The 21,322-nt window shown below is 40.1% G+C and overlaps 1 protein-coding gene across 3 annotated transcripts in view; it reads left to right on the plus strand.

Annotated features, from left to right (window-relative positions):
• The window catches only part of dscamb (Down syndrome cell adhesion molecule b), a 170,081-nt gene that overhangs the window by 5,893 nt on the left and 142,866 nt on the right, over positions 1-21,322 (plus strand). For all 3 annotated transcript variants that reach the window (XM_033976925.2, XM_033976927.2, XM_055225876.1), the window contains exons 2-3: positions 16,336-16,653; positions 17,258-17,404. In XM_033976925.2, the coding sequence (XP_033832816.1) occupies positions 16,336-16,653; positions 17,258-17,404 (465 nt within the window). The remainder of the gene's footprint in view (positions 1-16,335; positions 16,654-17,257; positions 17,405-21,322) is intronic.

Here is a 21,322-nt window from a genome sequence, read left to right on the forward strand (position 1 = left end):
AGGTTTTTGTTCTGACATGGATTTAGAAGAATTCTGTTTGGTTGGAGCTTTAGATAAAATGTCCCTGACCTGTGGGGTGCCCCAGGGGCCAATCCTGGGTCCTCTGTTGTTCAATCTCTACATGCTGCCATTAGGCCAGTTAATAAGCAGCAATAATGTGTCCTACCACAGCTATGCAGATGACACTGTGCCACTGCATCTAGCAGATCAGTGTGTGGATGCAAAACAACTTTCTCTAGCTTAACTCAGACAAGAATGAAGTCATAGTCTTTAGCCCACAGAAACATAGAGAAAGTTTTAGTAGTCACCTCCAGTCTCTCTCTGTAAAACCTTCAAATCAGGCTGGAAATCTAGGCGTAATAATGGACTCAGACTTGAACTTTAACATCCACATCGAATCAATAACATCTGTTGCTTTTTACCATCTAAAATTGCAAAAATCAAAGGTATACTGTCAAAGCCAGACTTAGAGAGACTTATCCATGCATTTGTCTCTAGTAGGTTAGACTACTGTAATGGCCTGCTCACTGGACTCTCCAAACGTGCGTTAAGACATCTGCAGTACATCCAGAACCCTGCTGCTCGGGTCCTGACTGGAACCAGGAAGTATGAGCACATAAGTCCTGTGCTCAGGTCTCTGTACTGGCTTCCTGTAGCCTCTACTAACCTCTACTTTGACAATGTTTAAATCCAGGCTCAAAACAGCTCTGTTTAGCCGGGCATATGACTGAAAAGTTTTTATTCTGCACTCTTCTGTTTTAATGTTAATTTTATGATGATTATATTTGTGATTATTTATGTTTTGATTTGTGTGATTTGAATGTCTTTCTTATTCTGTAAAGCACTTTGAATTATTTTGTGTACAAATTGTGCCATACAAATAAACTTGCCTTCCCTTTACTTTTGATTGTAATGACTTCCGTATGGACTACATATCCATTTGTTTTATGCAGGCTCATTATCAATTTCTATGCAAATGAGATGTGAAATAATAATCACAATTTCGTTCCTATTTTTAGTGTATATTACTGATGATTACTGCCCTCTATCCCACTGCACGTACATTGCACGCAGCTCATTCCACACTAGGGCTTTTGTTCTTTGGAGGAGACAGGTGAACTGCATTTGGTTTTGTAACCATAACTACAAAGTATCAAATTGCACCTCATAAATACTGGCTCTTAATCCAGTTCTCCAAATACAACAGGCTGGACTTTGAACTTGACAATAGGACCTAGGGCTATAAGAGCCATAAAACCATATACTATGCTTAGCTTCACAACTATTTCAGCTGAAGTGATCTCTCTCTATTTTACCCCTGTGTTCACATGTGTGTTGGATGCTACATTTTCAAAGTAGGCTACGGCATAACCGTGGAGGCAAAGCTGGATAGACACTGACAGAAAGACAAATGGGTCCGGCTCGGTTTCTCGACACCACCTTGTTATTTTTAAACCTGGCACAGATGCTGAGATTTAAGACCAAGTTAGTGATGGATATTTTTAGCTGGCCATTTTTAAAGCGCTGTCATCTTCTTGGAGTTGAGTAAAAAAAAAAAAAAAAGAAATGCACTAGAGAGGTGTGGACCGCTAGCTAGCATTTTACGAGCATGTAGCAGGCGCCTATATTTGCTTGCTGCTGGTGTGCGTGTGTTTAATTGGAAAGCAGGTTAGGTGGGTGTGTGCTAGGATGGGTCAGGGCGTGATATGGAGTTTGAGCCACAGCGAGTCTGATTTATGTCCTTCCAGCCCGCCATCGATCGGCCCGGCCTCGCGTGAGACTGAGTGCATTGTCAATAATCTTAGCACTTTATGGTATTCCTAGAATTCCCAGGCCTCATCCCTGCTCTCTCTGTACTATAAGGTGTGAAGCTTGGAGCAGTCGGCCATGTTGTTCCACCTCAAAAGGGAAGAAAGGAGAACTGGAGACATTTGTTTGAACAGGGTTGTGTGATGTGGAAGCGCAGGTTGTTGCGGTGATGCTTTGACATAATCAGCTAATGGGGCTACAGGAAAAAGGTGAAATATTTCGAAATTGCGTTGTCACAAACTGTTTTACAATTTGCAAATGTGAAAAAGTGTGGTCTTTTCTAAAATAATGCCAATTTGAGCACAAAACTAAAAACTTATTTAAACAAAAAGTAGTAGTAGTAGTAAAAAATGTAGTAGTAATAGTAAATCAATAATACTCTGTGTAATGCCAATTTAATTTATAAAGTACATTTCCAATTTTATGACCCAAAGTGCTGTACAAGTCTCTCAATAAGACAAAAAGCATTTAGTTTTCTCAAAGACACTGAAAATGTACATAATTATGGGTTAAGATTAGGGTTTGTCGTATAAACAAGGTTTAGAAACAACTTGAAAAAATACTATGACAATTTGTCTTTCAGATTCATTGCAACCCCCAAAATCATGATAAAAATGTACTTGTTTTTTTTTTTTCTCCATATCGTTCAGTCCACCATATTGTTTAGATGAAAGGTTATTGTATGTTTTAAAATACCTAAGGTCTAAATTAAGTAAAATGTATTGTTTGCTCTGTACCCAGTAGTGTGCAGCTGTTTACATGTGGCCAAGTATCTCCATAGACTGTTGCCAGGACCAGACCTATTATGTGTTGCTCCTTGTCTCCCCATCGCACCCATCCATCCCCACAAGTGATTATGCTAATTAGTGTTTGATCAGATGATTAAATTAAAACTCCATTCATTCAAAGTACTAAATGCTCTGAATACATTTGTGTCCGTTTAGCCGCCTGGCTTCACACAGCCATTCCCCTGGCACCTTGTTTGATGGAGAACAAAAGCCATAAATAACCAGAGAGGGAGAGAAATTGGCATTGTATGGAATGAAAAGATACATTACATTCATTGGACATTCAATTTAAGTTTAATTTATGTTTCAACATTTATGTTTTTGTTGCCCTGATATTCTGTAGATTTAGCACACCAGGGAATTATGATGGAGAATGGACAGTGGGAGAGATCTTTAGAGATTACCATTTGCTCAAAGTCATGGAATTGTAATTTCTTTACTTTTGTTCTTGCTTTGTCCCAGGTAATAGACTCCATCTTCATTCACTTTAGAGACTGTATCTGGTCATGGTAGGAAGGGCATCTGGTGTAATTACCTCTATGTGTTTTGTTCATTGCAGTAACCCCTGACAAAAAATTAACTGTCAAAATATAAAAAAGATATGTTTATATTTTATGTAAACTATATTCATTTGTACATAAAGAAACAATGAGCTGTTTTAATTTATAGAATAGAAATAATAAATACGATTTCTGCCTTGGGTAGCAGGAGAGGAGGGGGGAAAGGAGCCGTGCTGTGGTCCCCTAAGTGTTGAATAAACATGCTGGTTTAGGCAAATGGCTTGCGATAAATGTTTAATATGATAAGTCCATAAAGACGCTCAAATGAGTCTGGAGTATTAAAATGAGCACAGCGGCTGTAGTAGCATGGGTGGAGGGAGAGGAAAAGGGAGAGAAGAAGGGAGGAGAAGAGATGTAGAATAGAAAGGAGCAGAAGAGGGAGCAGAGGAAAGAGGGGAGGAGAGGAGCAGGTGGATGAGGGAGAGGAGGAGAGAAAAGAGGAGGGGAAGAGGAGGAGGGGTAAGGAGGCTGATAATGGCAGCCAGAGCTAACAGGATGAGAGGCGCCAGCTGCTGTGACATCAGCATTAGCACAGTGCACAGCTGCTGGCCACAGACGTGTGCGGGACAAAACCAGGACAGTGGGACGTCTTCAGAGGGCTGCCGTGGACTCCTAATCACATTATTACCTGTTCAGCCCCAATATTACAGGGATAATACTGTCTGAAGTGCCTGCGCTGTGAAGTGAAGGGGAGGAAAATACATTCAAATCAACAGATGTTTGAGCTGATGAAAGGAATTAGGGCATTTTGATGCACAAAGAACACGACTGAATAGCTGTGATGGAACTGTTCCATATAAACAAAGGGATATCCTTGGGTTTACTTGTCATCACTGCTATCAGATGCAAACTCTAGACAGTACAAGAAAAGCAGGCTAAATAGGATAGTCTAGACATGCAAGAAGACTAGAAGAAATGTTTTCAAAAGGTTAAGGTACAGTTTATTGTCCCCGTAGGATAGGGAAATTTGTCCTCTGTGTTTGACCCATCTTTGGAGCCCTCCTGGGGTAACCTGTCAGGAGCCATCACCGGATCTTGTGCAAGGATTGGTCAGGACTACCTATTGTCTGTGTTTTGGGATGAAGGCTTGGCTGAATTTCAAAATTTTGTTGCACTTTACTAAACAGCCTTATAATTATTTTTAATACTGATGACTGAGATCCAGCCACCCCACCTCACAGTATAGTATAGTTTTGAAAATGCACATTTGACTGAAAATGTCAAATTATTAAACTGACTCAAATGTTTAAGCTCCACCCAAGCCATCATAACTAATTGAAGCAAAAAGTTATACTCTTTAAATGTATTCCAAGTCTACAATATATGTGACCTTTACAAATGACAGATCAGGTGTATTCACTCTTATCTAATGAACCCATTTGTAACAAGTGTAATACGATCTCAAAGCCTGAAGACGCTGCATGTCAGGTCATTTTGTTTCTTGTGTTTGTCCATGTGTCCGGTGCTGGATCCATGAACATTTGTAGACACTGGCTCGCTGGGTTGACATGCAGGTGGACAGCTCTCATATCCACAGTGTGTCACCAGAGCCCCTTAAAGGCCCTTAACCATAATAGTGGTTGACATAATAAGGTTGGATGTCCAGTATGTGCCATGTCGACTTGTCTGGGCCGGCCAAGGCTTCTGCCAACAGGCATCTTTACAGTGCAAGCTCTGCTGCTTAATCACATTACGCAGAGAGACAGTGTACGCCGCACATTGGATTAGCTTACGTGTTATTAGGTTATATCCACTCCAGTCTCAATCAGACATGTTAAGTATAATAGTAAAAAAGATGTGTATGTCCAATATAGAATGCAATTTCAGCTGTGATGATGCCTTTGTACTAGACCATGGAAAAATATATGATGTGTATATATAGATGTTTCTGATTAGCTAACGCTATTAAAATATTTCAACCTGATATGTAAAGACATTAGCGATGTAATGAAAGGGGAGTATGACAAATTTGCTAGTGGTTCCTAAGTGGAAGGGAGGAAAGGTGGATTGAGATTCTGAGGGGGTTGATGGTTCTGCTGCAATTGTACATTTATATAGATTGCATGGATGGCTTGAGAGATTAAAGGTTGACGGGCAAAGGCTATGATTGGCAGACACCAAGAAACAGGTGAGAATAAGATAGGTTGCTTTTTTGCTTTTTTTCATTGTGGTTCTCATTAGGGTCTAAAATTTTTGTATCACCATATAAGAGAAAATTTGCAACGACAATATACAGTATTTGATATACTCTGCTTAATGGTTTCATTCGTAATATTTACTTGTACTTGTTTCTTTCATTATTACAGGTTTTAGCCTCTGCTTAACCTCCACAGTCAGTGTTTAGTCACTCTAAGATTAGATTTGGTAGCACTAGAACAAGATCACTGCCTCACAATATATCACAGTATATCACAATGTATCATCAACAATATGATTGGGCCAAGCCCTAGTTTCTTCAGCTTGTTAGTTACTTCAGTTTCTTCAGTCTTATAGAGCAGGTGCTTGTCAGTGGTTAATTCTGAAATATACAATTTCTTTTCTTTACACATAATATTTTTTTTTTTAAAAGAAAGAAAGAAAAAAAAAGCTTTTCTGATCTGCTATTGACCTTATTCTGCCCCACCCACTTTTGCCATAAATGTGACTAAATTGCATTATATTTGTGGTGGCACGTCCGGTTACGCAGGGATCCCATTCATTTCAATAGAGAATTTGGGAAAAGTTTGCAGCTAGAATATGTTTCATTTGTGTGAAATGTTAAATGTTCATGTGACCAACAAGTTAACAATGCACCGATTCTCTGGGAGGCTTTAAAACGGCTCTGTAGTACATATAAAACTTATTTGCTGTTAAGATCGGCAACCCCATGCAAAATAATACAACCCAAATCAGAAAGGCAGCGCCCACAGAAACTTCCAGAATAAGGTGAATGCATGTGGTTTGCAATAGCACACACTATTTGAAGTTTCCTTTTCAACCATTTCTAATATAACAGGAAATATGTTTAGCCCTATAACACTGACTTTATAAATAAGTCCATCAAATCATTTTAGATATAGACGACGGCTTGTACTTGATAGTATTTTAGTATTTTACTTGTATCTGCCAACATTCAATGATGCATCTCCCAAAGCAGCAGCTATTTATATAAACAAATTCACCAAGGACTGTTTGTCAATGGGATTAGCATTTGCCGTCTATAAATGTGAGACATGTTTTGTAATCAATTAGGTGATGATTAGAAACAGTGCTGTACTTCTTCAGAAATGATCATTATGGGGTATTGTTATAGTTTCTTATTCTCGTTCATATGGATACTTTAGAACTTCGTCTGTGTTGTTGAAATAATAGACATTTATTTACATAGTTCACATGACTTGATGTTGTGACTCTGTGTTACATAGATCTATCACTGACTTTAGATGATTTAGTATAATGTACAGATCTTGTCTCTTTTTTGACTTAGTATTGACCTGCCGTCGTATCATCACATCCTCTACAGCTGAGGAGTTTGCTGCTGCTTTTATAGACTCACACTTTTTTACCCAGGAATGTGCTGTACCTGAATGCCCAGACACCCTCCTTTCATCTTTTTATAAAACATGTTCTGGGATCCTGGACACTATTGCTCCTTTTAAGCACAGGTCCATCAAGCCAAGGATCGATCCCTGGTTAAATGACACTACTCGTGCTCTTAGGCAGCGTTGCAGTCAGGCAGAACGACGATGGAAAAAGGACAATCTACATGTTTCTCTGGACATACTGAGGGACAATCTTGCTCATTATCAGAGAGCTGTGAAAGAGGCTAAGTCCCAATATTTGTCTGATATTATATCTAGCAATGGTCATTCTCCCTGAGTGCTGTTCAAGTACAATTGATTCTGTAGTGAATCCAGGCACCTTTCCTTTGACTGATGCCTCAGTTTCCACTTGTGAAGATTTCCTTTGCTTTTTTGTTAACAAAGTGGTGTCTGTTCAACAGCTAACTTGCTGCAGCATTAGCTTAGACCTACCTATTGTTTTTTTTTTGTTTTTTGTTTTTTTTTTTTAATTTTGTTGCCGCTCATTCTGCTGTGTTTGACCATTTTGAACCAGTCTCACTTTCATTTCTCACTGATGTAGTCAAACATATGAGCACAACAAACTGTCCGCTGGACCTTGTACCAACCAAATTGCTAAAAAAGGTCTTCAGCATTGTTGGGCCGTCCCTCTTGGTTTTATTTAACATTTGTCTTAGTTTAGGGTGTGTCCCAAGTGCTTTTAAACATGCCATAGTTAGGCCTCTTCTTAAAAAACCTAATTTGGATCCTTCAGTTTTATCCAATTTTAGACCTGTTTCTAACTTGTCTTTTATTTCAAAAATTCTTGAAAAAATTGTTTTTATACAATTGCATTTTTAGAAGAAATCTCCATTCTAGAGAAATTCCAGTCCGGGTTCAGATCACGCCACAGCACGGAGTCTGCACTGCTGAAAGTTCACAATGACATTGCCCTTTCTGTTGATGCCAAATGTCCTGTTGTATTAGTGCTACTAGATCTAACAGCTGCTTTTGATACAGTGGACCATTCGGTCCTTCTGTCCTGGCTAAACCACCATGTTGGCATTCACGGTGCAGCACTTGAGTGGTTCACCTCATACCTGACCAAAAGGACCTTTTCAGTACAGATAGGTGAATTATCATCCTTATCCTTATCATTATTTACCTGTAACGTCAAGGAAACATGACGTGCTTGAATCGTTGTTCAATTGTATTGCAGATATCAAGTTGTGGTTAGGACAAAATTTTCTGCACTTAAACGAAGAAAAAACAGAATATATTTTGTTTGGTGATTCTGCCCCCTTAAATCTTGGCTCACTGACCTCAAGGCTCAGACCAACTGCTAAAAATCTCGGGGTCATTCTTGACAACACTTTTAAATTTGATAAACAAATTGACAGCGTGGTCAGAGCAAGCTTTTTTCAACTGCATCTTTTAACAAAAGTTAAGCCATTTTTAAATCGCAATGATCTTGAGAAAACGATTCATGCTTTTATTAGCTCTAGAATAGATTATTGTAACTCACTTTATGTTGGTGTCTCTCAGTTGTCCTTGGGTCGCCTCCAACTTGTGCAGAATGCTGCAGCACGATTTTTAACCAACACATCCAGACGCCAACACATCACCCCAGTCCTTTATTTTTCTTTTAGAGTTGATTTTAAAATTTTACTTTTTGTTTTTAAAGTTCTTAATGGCCTCGCCCCGCCCTATCTGGCTGAACTGTTGGTGGTTCGAAATCCAAACCGGGCCTTGAGGTCATCTAATCAACTCCTTTTGGAAGTTCCGAAAACTAAATACAAACACTGGGGTGATCGGGCCTTCTCTGTGGCTGGGCCCAAACTCTGGAACAAATTGCCTCTTGATATGCGCATCATTACTGACTTTGGTCTTTTTAAATTCAGGCTTAAAACATATTTATTCAGACTGGCTTTCAACACTTAATAATGTTGTGACACATTATCATTATTTATAATTTGTTATATTAATGTACTTTATTCTATTTTATTCTCCTATTTTACTGTTGAGTTTAACTTTTTTTAATTAGATTTTACTGGAAAGCACTTTGGTCACCTTGAGTGTTGTAAAGTGCTATATAAATAAACGTTGATTGATTGATTGATTGATTATTCCTCCCTGCCCACTTTTGCCGTAAATGCGAACCACACATTCTTTGTGGCACATCTCGTTAAGCGGGAATCCTATTCATTTAAATGGAGAATTTGGGAAAGGTTTTGCAGCTAAAATAATATAAAGTAGATTGATTTCTGTCAAATGTTCATTGTTCATGTCACCTACATGTCAGCACTGCACTGATTCTTTGGGAGGCTTTAAAACGACTTTGTAGTCCATATAGAACTTATTTGGTATCAAGATTGGCAGCCCCATGCAAAATAAAATAATACAACCTGAATGACAATGGCAGCACCCATGACAACTTTTGTAATGAGGTGAATAAAATATATCACATATCTTAAATCAGAACCCCCACTATACCTTTCTGCTCATTCTGTGTATCGTAAAGTAGTCATCAGTGAGTCATACATAAGTACTTCCAAAGATTGAGTTATGTGCAAGAATAGTCCAAATATATCCGTAAACACATGTCTTCTTATGACCACACAGATTTGTATTGCCTCTAAATTGTGCTAATTTGATAATAAGACAGTTATTATTTTTGCCTACTTCTTTTTCAAAATAGATTTGGACCCTTTTATCAAGTTCCGTACACAGTGACTGTAGTGTTTATGTTAGTGTAAGTGTTTATTCAACAGTAGCAGGAGCTGCATTAGTTCTCCCCTCTCTAATCGCTCATCAGATCGCCGCGCGCTCCGCACTCATCATCATCACACACACCATCATTTAGACATCAGTGCTCAGTTTGGTTAAGTGAAAAAGCACCGCACGCTCACTGGCTCGCGTTTATGAGACATGCAGCCACTGTGGCCCATTTAAGATGTAAAAAGAGACTGGGGAGAGGGGAGGAGGAGGAGGAGGAGGAAGAGAGGGTTGTGCATGCTGCGGGGGGCTCGTTTTTAGCAATGCTTCCCCCTCCCTGCTAGACATCAGAGGACAGATCTGTTGGGGCGGATCAGCAGCCTGCACACAGCCAAGCCTTTCTACTGTCACAGCAGCCCTAAATATTCATGAGAGCAAATTGGAAGACAGTCATTTAACTTGGGCGCATGGTGTATCGCCGCCGGGCAGATCACATCATTGGGAATGCTTACTCACACTGGCCTGCCTGGCACTGGTTGCTCGTCTCCATATCCGTTTGGCAGATTGGACCCTCTATATATGTTATATCCAGATTCATGGCTGCTGGCATATTAGCTTTGCCAGAATATGATTTGCAGTGTCTCTAATCAGATCTAATATAAACAGAAATTGGGTCATGTACAGGTTAATGGACTATTTTTAGCTGCCAGTAATTTCAGACTGTCGACATGGCTGTGTTTGCTTGCATAATGTAGTCACTACACTCCCCGCCTACTGGCATTTACAGCTTTAACTATTGTATGGAGTGAGTATTACAAGGTCATCTTCCAAAGATCTCTGTGGACTCATAGTGTCTTTGTTCTTACAGTAAATACTCTTATTTGTAGATCACATACATACAATGCATCTTTTTCAGATCCTTAAAGTGACTTCACAATTTTGTATATCATTCATTCATTACATACTCAGTAGTCAAAACTGCCCAGAGTTAGACTGACGGAAGTGAGGTTAACAATTTGCGGCATCGCCCCCTCCGATCACCACCCATCACTCACTCACTAACCACAATCATACTGAAGTATCTTGCCTAAGGACACAACAGTTTACACTAGAGCCACTGCTGCCCCACTGTGGCACCTGACAATCTCAGTGGTCTCCCATCCAAGTACTAACTAGGCCCAACTCTGCTTAGCTTTAAGATAAGATAGAATTGAGCACTGACATCAAGCTTGTACAGTATATTTTGTATAATCTACAATGTGAATTTAGAGACAAAAAAATGTTTATCTCTCAAGGTCACCAAGGACAAAAAACTTTTCAAGAAGCAGTGTAATTATTTCTTGATTATTTTTTAATACCCACCAAGGCATTTCTTAACTCTGCATGTTCTCACCCTCCACCTAAAATACAGTGGAGCTGTGCTTCTGCAAAATCCAAACCTATACACTCGTCGAATGTATCTTTGTATGAGTATAACAGAACAATGCATATGTACAAATTGTTCTTTTTTAGATCAAAATACAATATTTTGTGACTTGTAAAACCATACACTTACATACAGTCACATTTGTTTAAAAATCTATAGTAGTGAGCAGGTATAATCTGGTCATACTAGACAGAGTCACCCTAAGGACATAAGGCACTGGGGTTGCTTTAATTACCCAGAAGCTCCTGCTGTCACGCTGTCACCCGGGTCCTGTGCACCAACTGTGCCAATGACAAGCCAACACTGTGGCAGCCGGGGCGCACTCTGATATGTGCTGTCTCCACCCTCTCCACATGCTCATGTTTGCCTCTGATATTCTGTCTCACCGTGACAGAGAGTTCACCTAAAAACACTACAGCTTGAAGGATAAATGAATTATGAAATGAGGTTTAATAACTTGTCATCTCCCTCCCACATGACAAAGAATATTCACAAGTACTACATACATGTAAAAAAAAAACTCCAGCACATTTTCATCAGGTGTCAAGTTTGCAGATTTACTCCTATCCAGTTTTGCCTGTACTTCCTCTCATCATTGTGCCTTGTTATCCTATTGGCAGTGATTAAATGAGGCAGCCCTGTAGTGTTGGAAAGCACACCGTCATGGTTAGTTAGCTCCTGTCAGCTGATCAGATCACAGTTGTGTTGTTTGTCATTTAGCACAGGACAAATGTCTGGACACACTTATGATAGCCTATTTACATTTGTGATAACAGGGATAATTAGTGGTGGAACACTTGGGATCACGCTCAAGGATGTTGGTTTAAATTCTGGAGTCATATAATGTTGTATTCCCTGTGAAAGGTATGCTCTCTACTGGTATTCTAGTAAGGCTATTGCTTAATTATTGTTTGTGATGGAGGAGGTGGATGAATCAATGTGTGCTTTTAAGAAAATGATGAGAATTAAAACTCATCAGCATTCCTTGGGGGGGTAAAGCTAACTGGAGTAACTGCTCTGTCTGAAGCTCTGTTGCTCAAATTAGTCTTTAATCTGAACTTTGTTTTAACACAATCTGACCAGAACGAATTGACTGACAAAGAAATAAGAACACCTGTAACTAAAGACAAGACAAGATAAGTAAGCTCAATGCCAGGCAGAGCAATAACATTCCTATGGAGACAAGCAAGAAGTGGTGGAAGTTACATAATGCACTTTTAAATGCATTTTGTCATCAGTGTGATGCCACTGAAACACATCAATCCTGGGTTGCTGGCACTTACATTTGTACTTTTAAACTAAAATGCAACGAAATATCACCAAATATCTGATACTAAAACTGACCTCTATTCTTTGCATGCATTTTTGCTCTCAAAGTATATTTTATCCATGTATTTTTGCTCTTATGCAGTAGTAAAGTAGTAGTAGTAAAGTAAAGTTCTCTCCTGTGGTAAATCCTAGTCCATTATGGATGTATATAATACATTATTGAACAGTGTCATTTATTTCACCTTTACAGTTGAGCTCATGAAAAATTATGCCAATTATCCATTTTCTCTCGGGCAATGTAGTAAGCGTTTGGGGCCCTTGGCGGTTGTCGGGCCATGGTACAAACTAAGTGTGGGAGCCTCCACCTGCGTCACTGGCCCCTCCACTAGTTCAATTAGGAAAAACACTTGTACTGTGCTATGCAGCCTTTCAACAGAATCCATTTCCTCATTTCTTTATTTTAATTAAATCAAGCCTGCTATCGCTCAGCCCGTCTAAATCGAGTTGCTCTCACATACTTCTCGTTTTGTGAAAAATCAAAATAGCCATGACATAAATCCTAATCCAATTTCTCCAATGCTCGTGCTGAGGAGCAGACTTCTTCAAGCAACCACACATTTCTTTGATCTGCTCCTTTTTAGCCACCAGCCTTATAGCTAGCTAAAAATTAAAATGTATTTTCTCAAGACTTTGTTCCAATTTAAAATGAACTAATCTATTTTTTGGAGTCTAAACCATAATTTCAGGCTCCTGATGAATACTGCAGACTAGATTAAACAAATGAATTTGAAAGAACTATGTTACATTTTTGGATAACAGCTTCAATAATTGAATGTCTACCAGATAAACAAAATGGAATTCATTTAGTTGTTCATCAAGACAACCTGAGGCTGCCCTGAAGAAGACAGATTTGGTCAAAATGCATAGGTATCCTGATAAAGGACTTTTAATCCACTTTGACGGTGTTCCTCGGATCCTTCTGCCTACCACTACACCCAGGCTTATATTGATTGAAATTACAATTGTTGCATTTGAGTATGCTTTTGCTTCTGATGGCAGGCTAGTTAGCTTACTGGCATGATAACAAAAAATAATTTTCAGTATTGTGATTCACTTGACACCTATTATTGCAAGATAGAGCCATAAAAAGTTAAGTGAAAGCAAAAAATGTAATGTGGTTTTGATGGATTTTTACCACAGGACTGATCTTTTTTTGTGTCTGTATGTATAGAGCATTTACTCCTAAACTAGTGCATCAACAAATCTGGCTTTGGGCACTGTATTTTTGCAGCAGTATAAGGCAAACACTATGTAATTTCTCTTGCACTAACCTTGAGTATTAGCCATGCACATGTGGGTTGGGTGCATACGACTACAGTCTGCATTCTCAACAGACAGAAGATTGATACTGCCAGTGCCAGCTCCAGAGAAAAGAGCCAGAATCAGAATGACTTTGATGTATTATTTTCATCTGGGCCGGTGCCACATATTGTACCTACTCAGAGCTCGAAGCACCATCTCATTGCATTTGGAAACATCCAGATTGGTCCCAAATGTCTCATATAAGAAGTCTTCAGCTGGGTGCATAAAGCTCTCTCAAATGTGGAATAATAATGACTGTTTATGACCCAAGCCATTTGAATTTATAGTATAGCAGTCTACATGAAAAAATAAAAATAAAAAAATAAGATGTATAAAGTTATATGTTTATGCTTATTAATATAATTTTGCTCAAAACTAGTATTACAAAAAGTACTCACATAAATAGGACTAGGTATGCACGATTTGGCAAAAAATATCGAATTGTGATTTTTCTTATAGGCATTGTGATAAGATTTATGGTTTGCATTTTAATAAAAGGATTCTGTTCAAAGTTCACATTTTAAACATGTCCAGAAGAACTGACTTAAGGACTGAAATAGGAACTAACAAACTAATACAAGAATCACATTTCAGAACATGTTTGTACAGATCTAAACTACAGGGTTAGCTGACAGGAGATTTTGTTATTTCTGGAGTAAATTTTGGAACCTCAAAAATTGCACCCTTTGCGATTTGATAATTGCGACCATTCAAATTGAGATTTCAATTTGATTCCTATTAATTGTACAGAACACAATGTAATATTTTTGTCAGTTGTGAGTTGGATGTTGTTGAATGAATCAGCTTGTCCAAATCTGAGGCCCTGGTTCTCAACCGGAAAAAGTTGGCTTGCCCTCTCCGGGTGGGTGTTGAGTCCTTGCTTCAAGTGGGGGTGTTCAAGTATCTCAGGGTCTTGTTCATGAGTGAGGGAAGGATGAAGTGTGAGATTGACAGGCAGATCGGTGCAGCATCTGCAGTGATGCAGTTGCAGTATTGGTCTGTTGTGGTAAAAAAGGAGCTGAGTCGAAAGGCAAAGTTCCCGATTTACTGGTTAATCTATGTTCCTGCCCTCACCTATGGTCATGAGCTCTGGGTAATGACCAAAAGGACAAGATCGCGGACACAAGTGGCCGAACTGGGTTTATTTCTCAGGGTGGCTGGGCGCTCCCTTAGGGATAGGGTGAGGAGCTCAGCCACACAGGAGGAGCTCGGAGTAGAGCTGCTGCTTCTACTTGTTGAGAGGAGCCAGCTGAGGTGACTTGGGCATTTGCTCAGGATGCCTCCTGGACACCTCCCTAGGGAGGTGTTCAAGGCATGTCCCACCGGGAGGAGACCCCGGAGAAGACCCAGGACACACTGGAGGGACTATGTTGAGGGAGGGACTCGGCTGGCCTGGGAACGCCTTGGTGTCCCATCGGAGGAGCTGGAGTACGTGTCTGGAATGAGGGAAGTCTGGGAGGCCCTGCTTAGACTGCTGCCCCTGCAGGTCGCAGGGATGAAAGTGGAATAAGGGATAAGTGGAAGAAAATGGATGGATGGAGTTGGATGTTTTATTTTCATTGCAGTTTTGCAATTAGTCTCAAATATGTTTTCCTTTAGTATCTAAATTGAGTTTGAAATTTTAGTATCGGGACAACATTAGTACTACATTGGTGAAATGTTTTGAATTTGTAGTTCTTTGTAACATAACAATTTATTTTATTTTGAAAGTTATTTGAAAATAAGTCTGATAATCAAAAAATTCAAATGTATATCCAGTGTCCATATACATGCTGGTTGCTGGTATGGAGTCACTAGAGCAGAGAACAGGATGGAAATGTCTGCAATCTGAAACCTTGTTAGGAATTTATGAAGTGCTAAAATGTTTTCTCCCCAGGGAGGTTTTGAGCCAGCTGCCAGTGCCACTGTAAGCCATTTAGTGCACAGCCTGCGGGTTTTGGTGCACGTTAGGATGCCAAGCAACACTGTTTGTATGTTGGACTTATTTCTGGCTCGAGTGCAAAGACATGATTCCTCCTAAAATTACTAATTCATTTCATACAGAGCTGAATGGGCCTGATTTTATGGCATTAAAAGCTAATTGGTACAACATTGACATTTCTAACCCCTTCCCTCTCCGGAGATGTTCGTGCACTAACAGCGTTTAGTGCGAGTCTCTTCACTGTGATGATGGCTTAAATTATACTTGAACGCGATTACAGCATCTGACCTTCTTTCATAATTGATAGTAGTTTATGTTAATAAGTCCCACTGTAGGGAGAGAGGGATGAATCAAAACGAATAAGCAGATGGAAAATTACTGAAATGGGTACATATTAAACAGCAAAATAAATGTGGACAGAATTGGTTGTTTTTTTGGTTGTAGAATGAGAAGGATAGCATTTTCTCAATATATATTCAGTGTTATCTGGGAAGCAGACTAAGATGCTTTATCTTGAATAAATTCCAACTTTTGTGAGATAGACATTTAAAATTTAGCATTTTTGCTTATGTCATTGGGTGGAACAGTTTGAGATGGTTTTACTGCTCTGGAGGTGATCAGAGGAGGTGATGGAGGAGAATAAAATAGTTTTGAAGATGTGATGGAGGAGAGTGAAATGTTATGAGGAGGTGATGGAGGAGAGTGAAATGTTCTAAGGAGGTGATGGAGGAGAGTGAGATGTTCTGAGGAGGAGATAGAGGAATGTGAAATAGTTCTGAAGTGGTGATGGGAGAGAGTGAGATGTTCTGAGGAGGTGATGGAATGAATTGAACTGATAAGGGTTCTTTGGATCTGATCTACATGTTCTTCTCTTTTCCAACAAATTCCAACCCCTTTACCACAATGTATCCTCACTAATATTTTTTATCTGTTTCTTCTGTTGCAGTTTTCAGTGAGGATCTCCATTCCAGCTTATACTTTGTCAATGCATCTGTGCAAGAGGTAGTATTTGCCAGCACAACAGGGACGTCGGTGCCCTGTCCGGCCAGTGGGGCGCCCCCTGCCTCGCTGCGCTGGTACTTGGCCACCGGAGAGGAGATCTACGATGTGCCGGGCATCAGACACGTTCACCCCAACGGAACCCTGCAGATCTTCAACTTCCTGCCATCCAGCTTCAGCAAACTGATCCATGACAACACGTACTATTGCACCGCCGAGAACCCCAGCGGCAAGATCCGGAGCCAGGATGTCCACATCAAAGCTGGTGGGTTCACTGAGTGGGGCATGGAGGGACTGCCAGACTTGTACATGTAGTGCAGAGCTCTATTGAAGATGTATTCAAGGTTTTCAACATCCTCTTTACGGGTGACATTTTGATGACATTCCACCATTCAAAATATTCAACATTTGTTTGTTTGAATTGATAACTGCCATAGCAACAGTGCCATGGCAATGATCAATTCAAAATAAACAAAAAAATATTGCGCAAGTATTGAATGGTGAAATGGGTAGGGGAAAAATGTTGTATAATGGTAACAATTCAGTTGTGTCTGTTTGCATCCTAGGAATGTCAGGATGCTATGGGTGCCATGCCATGCTTTAGTATTGACTTCAGTAGATTCAACTTTCAGCATATAAAATATAATTCACCAAAATTACTACTCCCATTACTTCCTGGTTTCCTGGTTTAGTTCAAGTTACCAAAACAATGTGGATGCTTTGCTATTTTGCTGCATTCACACCACATCGAAATTGCAACTGATCTTGGACTAGACCAGGACAAGAACAGAACCAAACTAATTCTACCATGACCAAGTGTGAACGCAGCCTTAGTAGGTCCCATTGATCTGTTCTGTTTTCCTGTCTAGTTTCACGAGAGCCCTACACAGTCCGAGTGGCCGACCAGAAGGCTATGAGAGGCAGTGTTGCTGTCTTCAAGTGCATTATCCCATCTTCTGTGGAGGCCTATGTCGCTGTTGTGTCATGGGAAAAAGACACCGTCTCACTCAGCTCAGGTAAGACCTTGGGCTCTTTCCTCATTAGAAAAACCCTGGCAAACAGCACTATAAGTGCCTCCCTACTCAATATTTTGTGCTGTGCTGTGCATGTTGTACCTGTATCGTCTTGTAGTCAGCCATTACTGTTGCCATGTTGTTCCTTGCCTTCCTACTCGCCAGAGGACGTTGATAACTGTCATATTGAATCACCGAGTTCCTCCTATACGCAGCCAACTCCCATTTCGAGTACAGCAAGGGGTAAAGTGGAAGGGTTTATGTGGCATCATTGACCTAGTTACCCTCCTTGTTTGAATCAATTGGCACAGCATGATGGCATAAGGCACCAGAACATGTTAGCGAATGGGGCTGCTTATCTGTGTGATTGCGCTGGTACTGCCCGCTGGCTGATTTCCCTCCCTCCATAGGGGCGTTGGGGGACCTGTAAGTGAGCACTTGATGTCATTTGACTGAGGGCAGAATCTGGGACGATGTTTTGGTGGCATTTTAAATGGGTCTGCTCGAGCATGAAGATGTGTCTCCTGATCCATGCGCCGCACTTATTTACTGGAGGTTACTGCTGCTCGTCGCCGCAAGCTCAGGCATACGACAGAGCAGCATGTCAGTGCACTGTCAGGCGGAGGAATGGAGACAGGAGACCAGCTTGGGTTTGGATCAGCAGGGGTTTAAGAGTTCTTATGAGGAGAGATGGTTATGAAAGTATTCATGTCCAAGTAAGGCTGCATAATATGTACCAAAATATGTGATATGTAATACAGCATGATTAGAATATTTTTAGGTACTGTTTAGACATTAACTCTTGAACTGGCACAATAGAAGCTACTAAGACCTTATTATTTACTCAAGTGACGGGGAGAGAGTAGATAGATTTAAATTAAAGATGAAAAAACTGAAAGAGTACCAAACAATGCTATCAAGATACTGAATCGCATACTCAAAACCTATGGAAACAGGACATGGGTATATTTATATGGTGACAACGATAGTTTCTGTAGGATTATTGTTACAAGAAATGGGTGCTGTCCCTATTTTTATATTAAAGTCCAGAGGAGGTGTCGAATGCTTCCTTTTTGTGTCAAGTCAAGAAATGTCTTTCATTATTGCAAAATCAACCCTTAATTAAAACTATGCAGAGTTAGGTTTTGCCACTGACTTTCCTTACTCTTTTGTTGCTGTTGGGTTTTGATAGATCTTATTGTGCTGTTGGCCTTTTTACCAAGCGTTCAAGAAAACACCCATATTGGATTGTCCTGTTTCACTCCAGTATGTATTGCGGCAGGCTGGTGCTGTCAAAAGCATGAGTACACGGTCAAAATCACTGCTGCTCCACCATAAATATTTGATGGTGGATTCTGATGCATGAGCGGATCCACCTCGCACTGTTATGGAGAGGGGGGGGGGCTGGGGCTACAATATATACGTGTGACAATACTGAGAGAAAGAGCATGAAGAAGACCACGAGAATGACAACTAGACTCTGCAATGGCAATCGAAGCTGCAGTTTGACCCAGTGGAGATTCAGGCACCAGTCACTAGCCTCAACTTTCAATTTTTAATTTTTTATTTTTTCAATTTTTCATGAAAGAAGTCTCTGTCTCGGTGGACACAAAATAAAGCTATCCTACAGCTGCACTGAATTATTAATGTCAGGTTTTTGTTGAAGACGGTAACATCAAAAGTATTCTTCCTCGCACTAGCTCTGTCAAGAACAATGTGAAGAGATGCTGTGAGGAAAAATACGATGTTCACATGTTTTTAATGTCAGTTTTGTCAATATGTGTTATTGGAAGTGAATAGGTTAAATAGGCGTGCATACCTAATAGTAGTGTTTAATAGTACTCAATAAATTTAAAAAGTAAACACGCTGCTACTATAATACAAATTTATTTATTTTCCATCCATCCATTGTCTTCCGCTTATCGGGGGCCAGGTCGCGGGGGCAGCAGCTTAAATAGGGACACCCAGACTTCCCTCACCCCAGACATGTCCTCCAGCTCCTCCCAGGCCACCCGAGAGACATAGTCCCTCCAGCGTGTCCTGGGTCTTCCCCGGGGCTTCCTCCTGGTGGGACATGCCCAGAACACCTCCCTAGGGAGGCGTCCAGGAGGCATCCTGAGCAGATGTCTGAGCCACCTCAGCTGGCCCCTCTCAACGTGTAGGAGCAGCAGCTCTACTCCGAGCTCGTCCCGTGTGACCAAGCTCCTCACCCTATCTCTAAGGAAGCACCCTGGCACCCTGCGGAGGAAACCCGCTTCGGTCGCTTGCATCCGCGACCTTGTCCTTTCGGTCATTACCCAGAGCTCATGACCATAGGTGAGGGCAGGAACGTAGATTGACTGGTAAATCGGGACCTTTGCCTTTCGACTCAGCTCCTTCTTCACCATAATGGACCAATACAGCGACCACATCACTGCAGACGCTGCACCAATCTGCCTGTCAATCTCACGCTCAATCTCAATTTATTTTATTTAAATTAATCAAAATAGAAAGTAGTCGAAAAGAAGGCCTATTCATTTTGTCTTCTTTAAACTTGTTTTAATTGTTTAATTTATTTATGAAGCCTTGATATACAGTATACAGTTACTTTCTTGACATTTTCCAGCTGCTAACTGTGAGCTTCACTGTTGTAAAAAGAAACTAAACATTACATTACACCTAATTGTGTCGCCTTTTAAAGTGACAGAATTTGTGACCATTTTTGATACACCTCCTTATGGTCTTTTATATTATTACTTTTTATTGAGTTTAATAATATGGAAGCTATGCAGAAAGGACTGAATGACTTGATAATTAGTAAATATATTGTCCTATAATAATAATAATAATTATATAATAATTTTTGAGTCACAATTGCACAATACTTTCAACAGCGATATCTCACATGTAGCGACCAGATTAGCCTCTCTGTGAATGCACATCTACGGCTGCACATTAGGGTCAAAAATAGATGCATAATTACAGACTGGGCCCGTCTTAATTAATCAACTGTGATTGAAAAGTTAATTACAATATGAATTACCTCTCCGAATGAGGCCTGCGTAGTACTTTGAAGCAGCCTGCTTTCAATGGACTTGTGTGGCGCCGTGGATCTGGCGGGGTCCTAACGCTGCCACTAACATAGCATTAACCCCTCATGAATTTTAAAAACCAATCAGGAGCTATCAAACGGGCTGGCCACCATCGCAACCACGTCGCTTTTGATAAACATTTGACAGAGCTAATAGAGAGATGAAAGCAACTGACAAATGAAAAGATGATTTTATTCATCAGCTCATTGTTGTTAGTGCACCTTTGTCTTTCCATGTTCCCGAATTCATGTGCATGTTGTGTCAAGTGTCTTCAACAGGAAGAAAAAAGCATGGATGTTTTGGTGCTTTTCCATCTACCTTCCTTTGTGTGGTCATTCAGAGAGGGAACAGCGTAATGAGCGGCCTGGCCTTGGTTGCAGTGCGGAGATAGGAGAAAAAAAGCATACAATAAACATCTTGTTGTCACCAAGGCCTCCCTCTTCTTAAGATGCAATTAGCGCTGGTCTTTGTCTATGAGTGTTTGAGGGTGCTTCAGTGTTGTCATGTTATTTGGCCAGCCTACACATGATAAGAAAATGGTAACATGCAAGAAATATCAAATAGTCAAATTACGTGCTTACTTATATGAAGAATATATAGATATGTTGATTTTTCAGGGCTGTAATGAGATTAATTTGATGTCCATGCTTACTCTGTCATTTTGATGCAATTGCTGCTTTATCATAAAACCAAAAACTATTATTTGATTACTAAATATCTGAACATCTTATCTCAATTATCAATTAGTTAGTAAGAATTAGCAGGAATAAACAATTAACAGTTTCAGCCCTACATTTTTTTTCTAGCATTATGATGGCCTTTAAAAACAGACAAAACATTCAATAGACAG

Source organism: Periophthalmus magnuspinnatus, chromosome 13 (assembly GCF_009829125.3).
Source record: "Periophthalmus magnuspinnatus isolate fPerMag1 chromosome 13, fPerMag1.2.pri, whole genome shotgun sequence".
Classification (NCBI taxonomy): domain Eukaryota; kingdom Metazoa; phylum Chordata; class Actinopteri; order Gobiiformes; family Gobiidae; genus Periophthalmus; species Periophthalmus magnuspinnatus.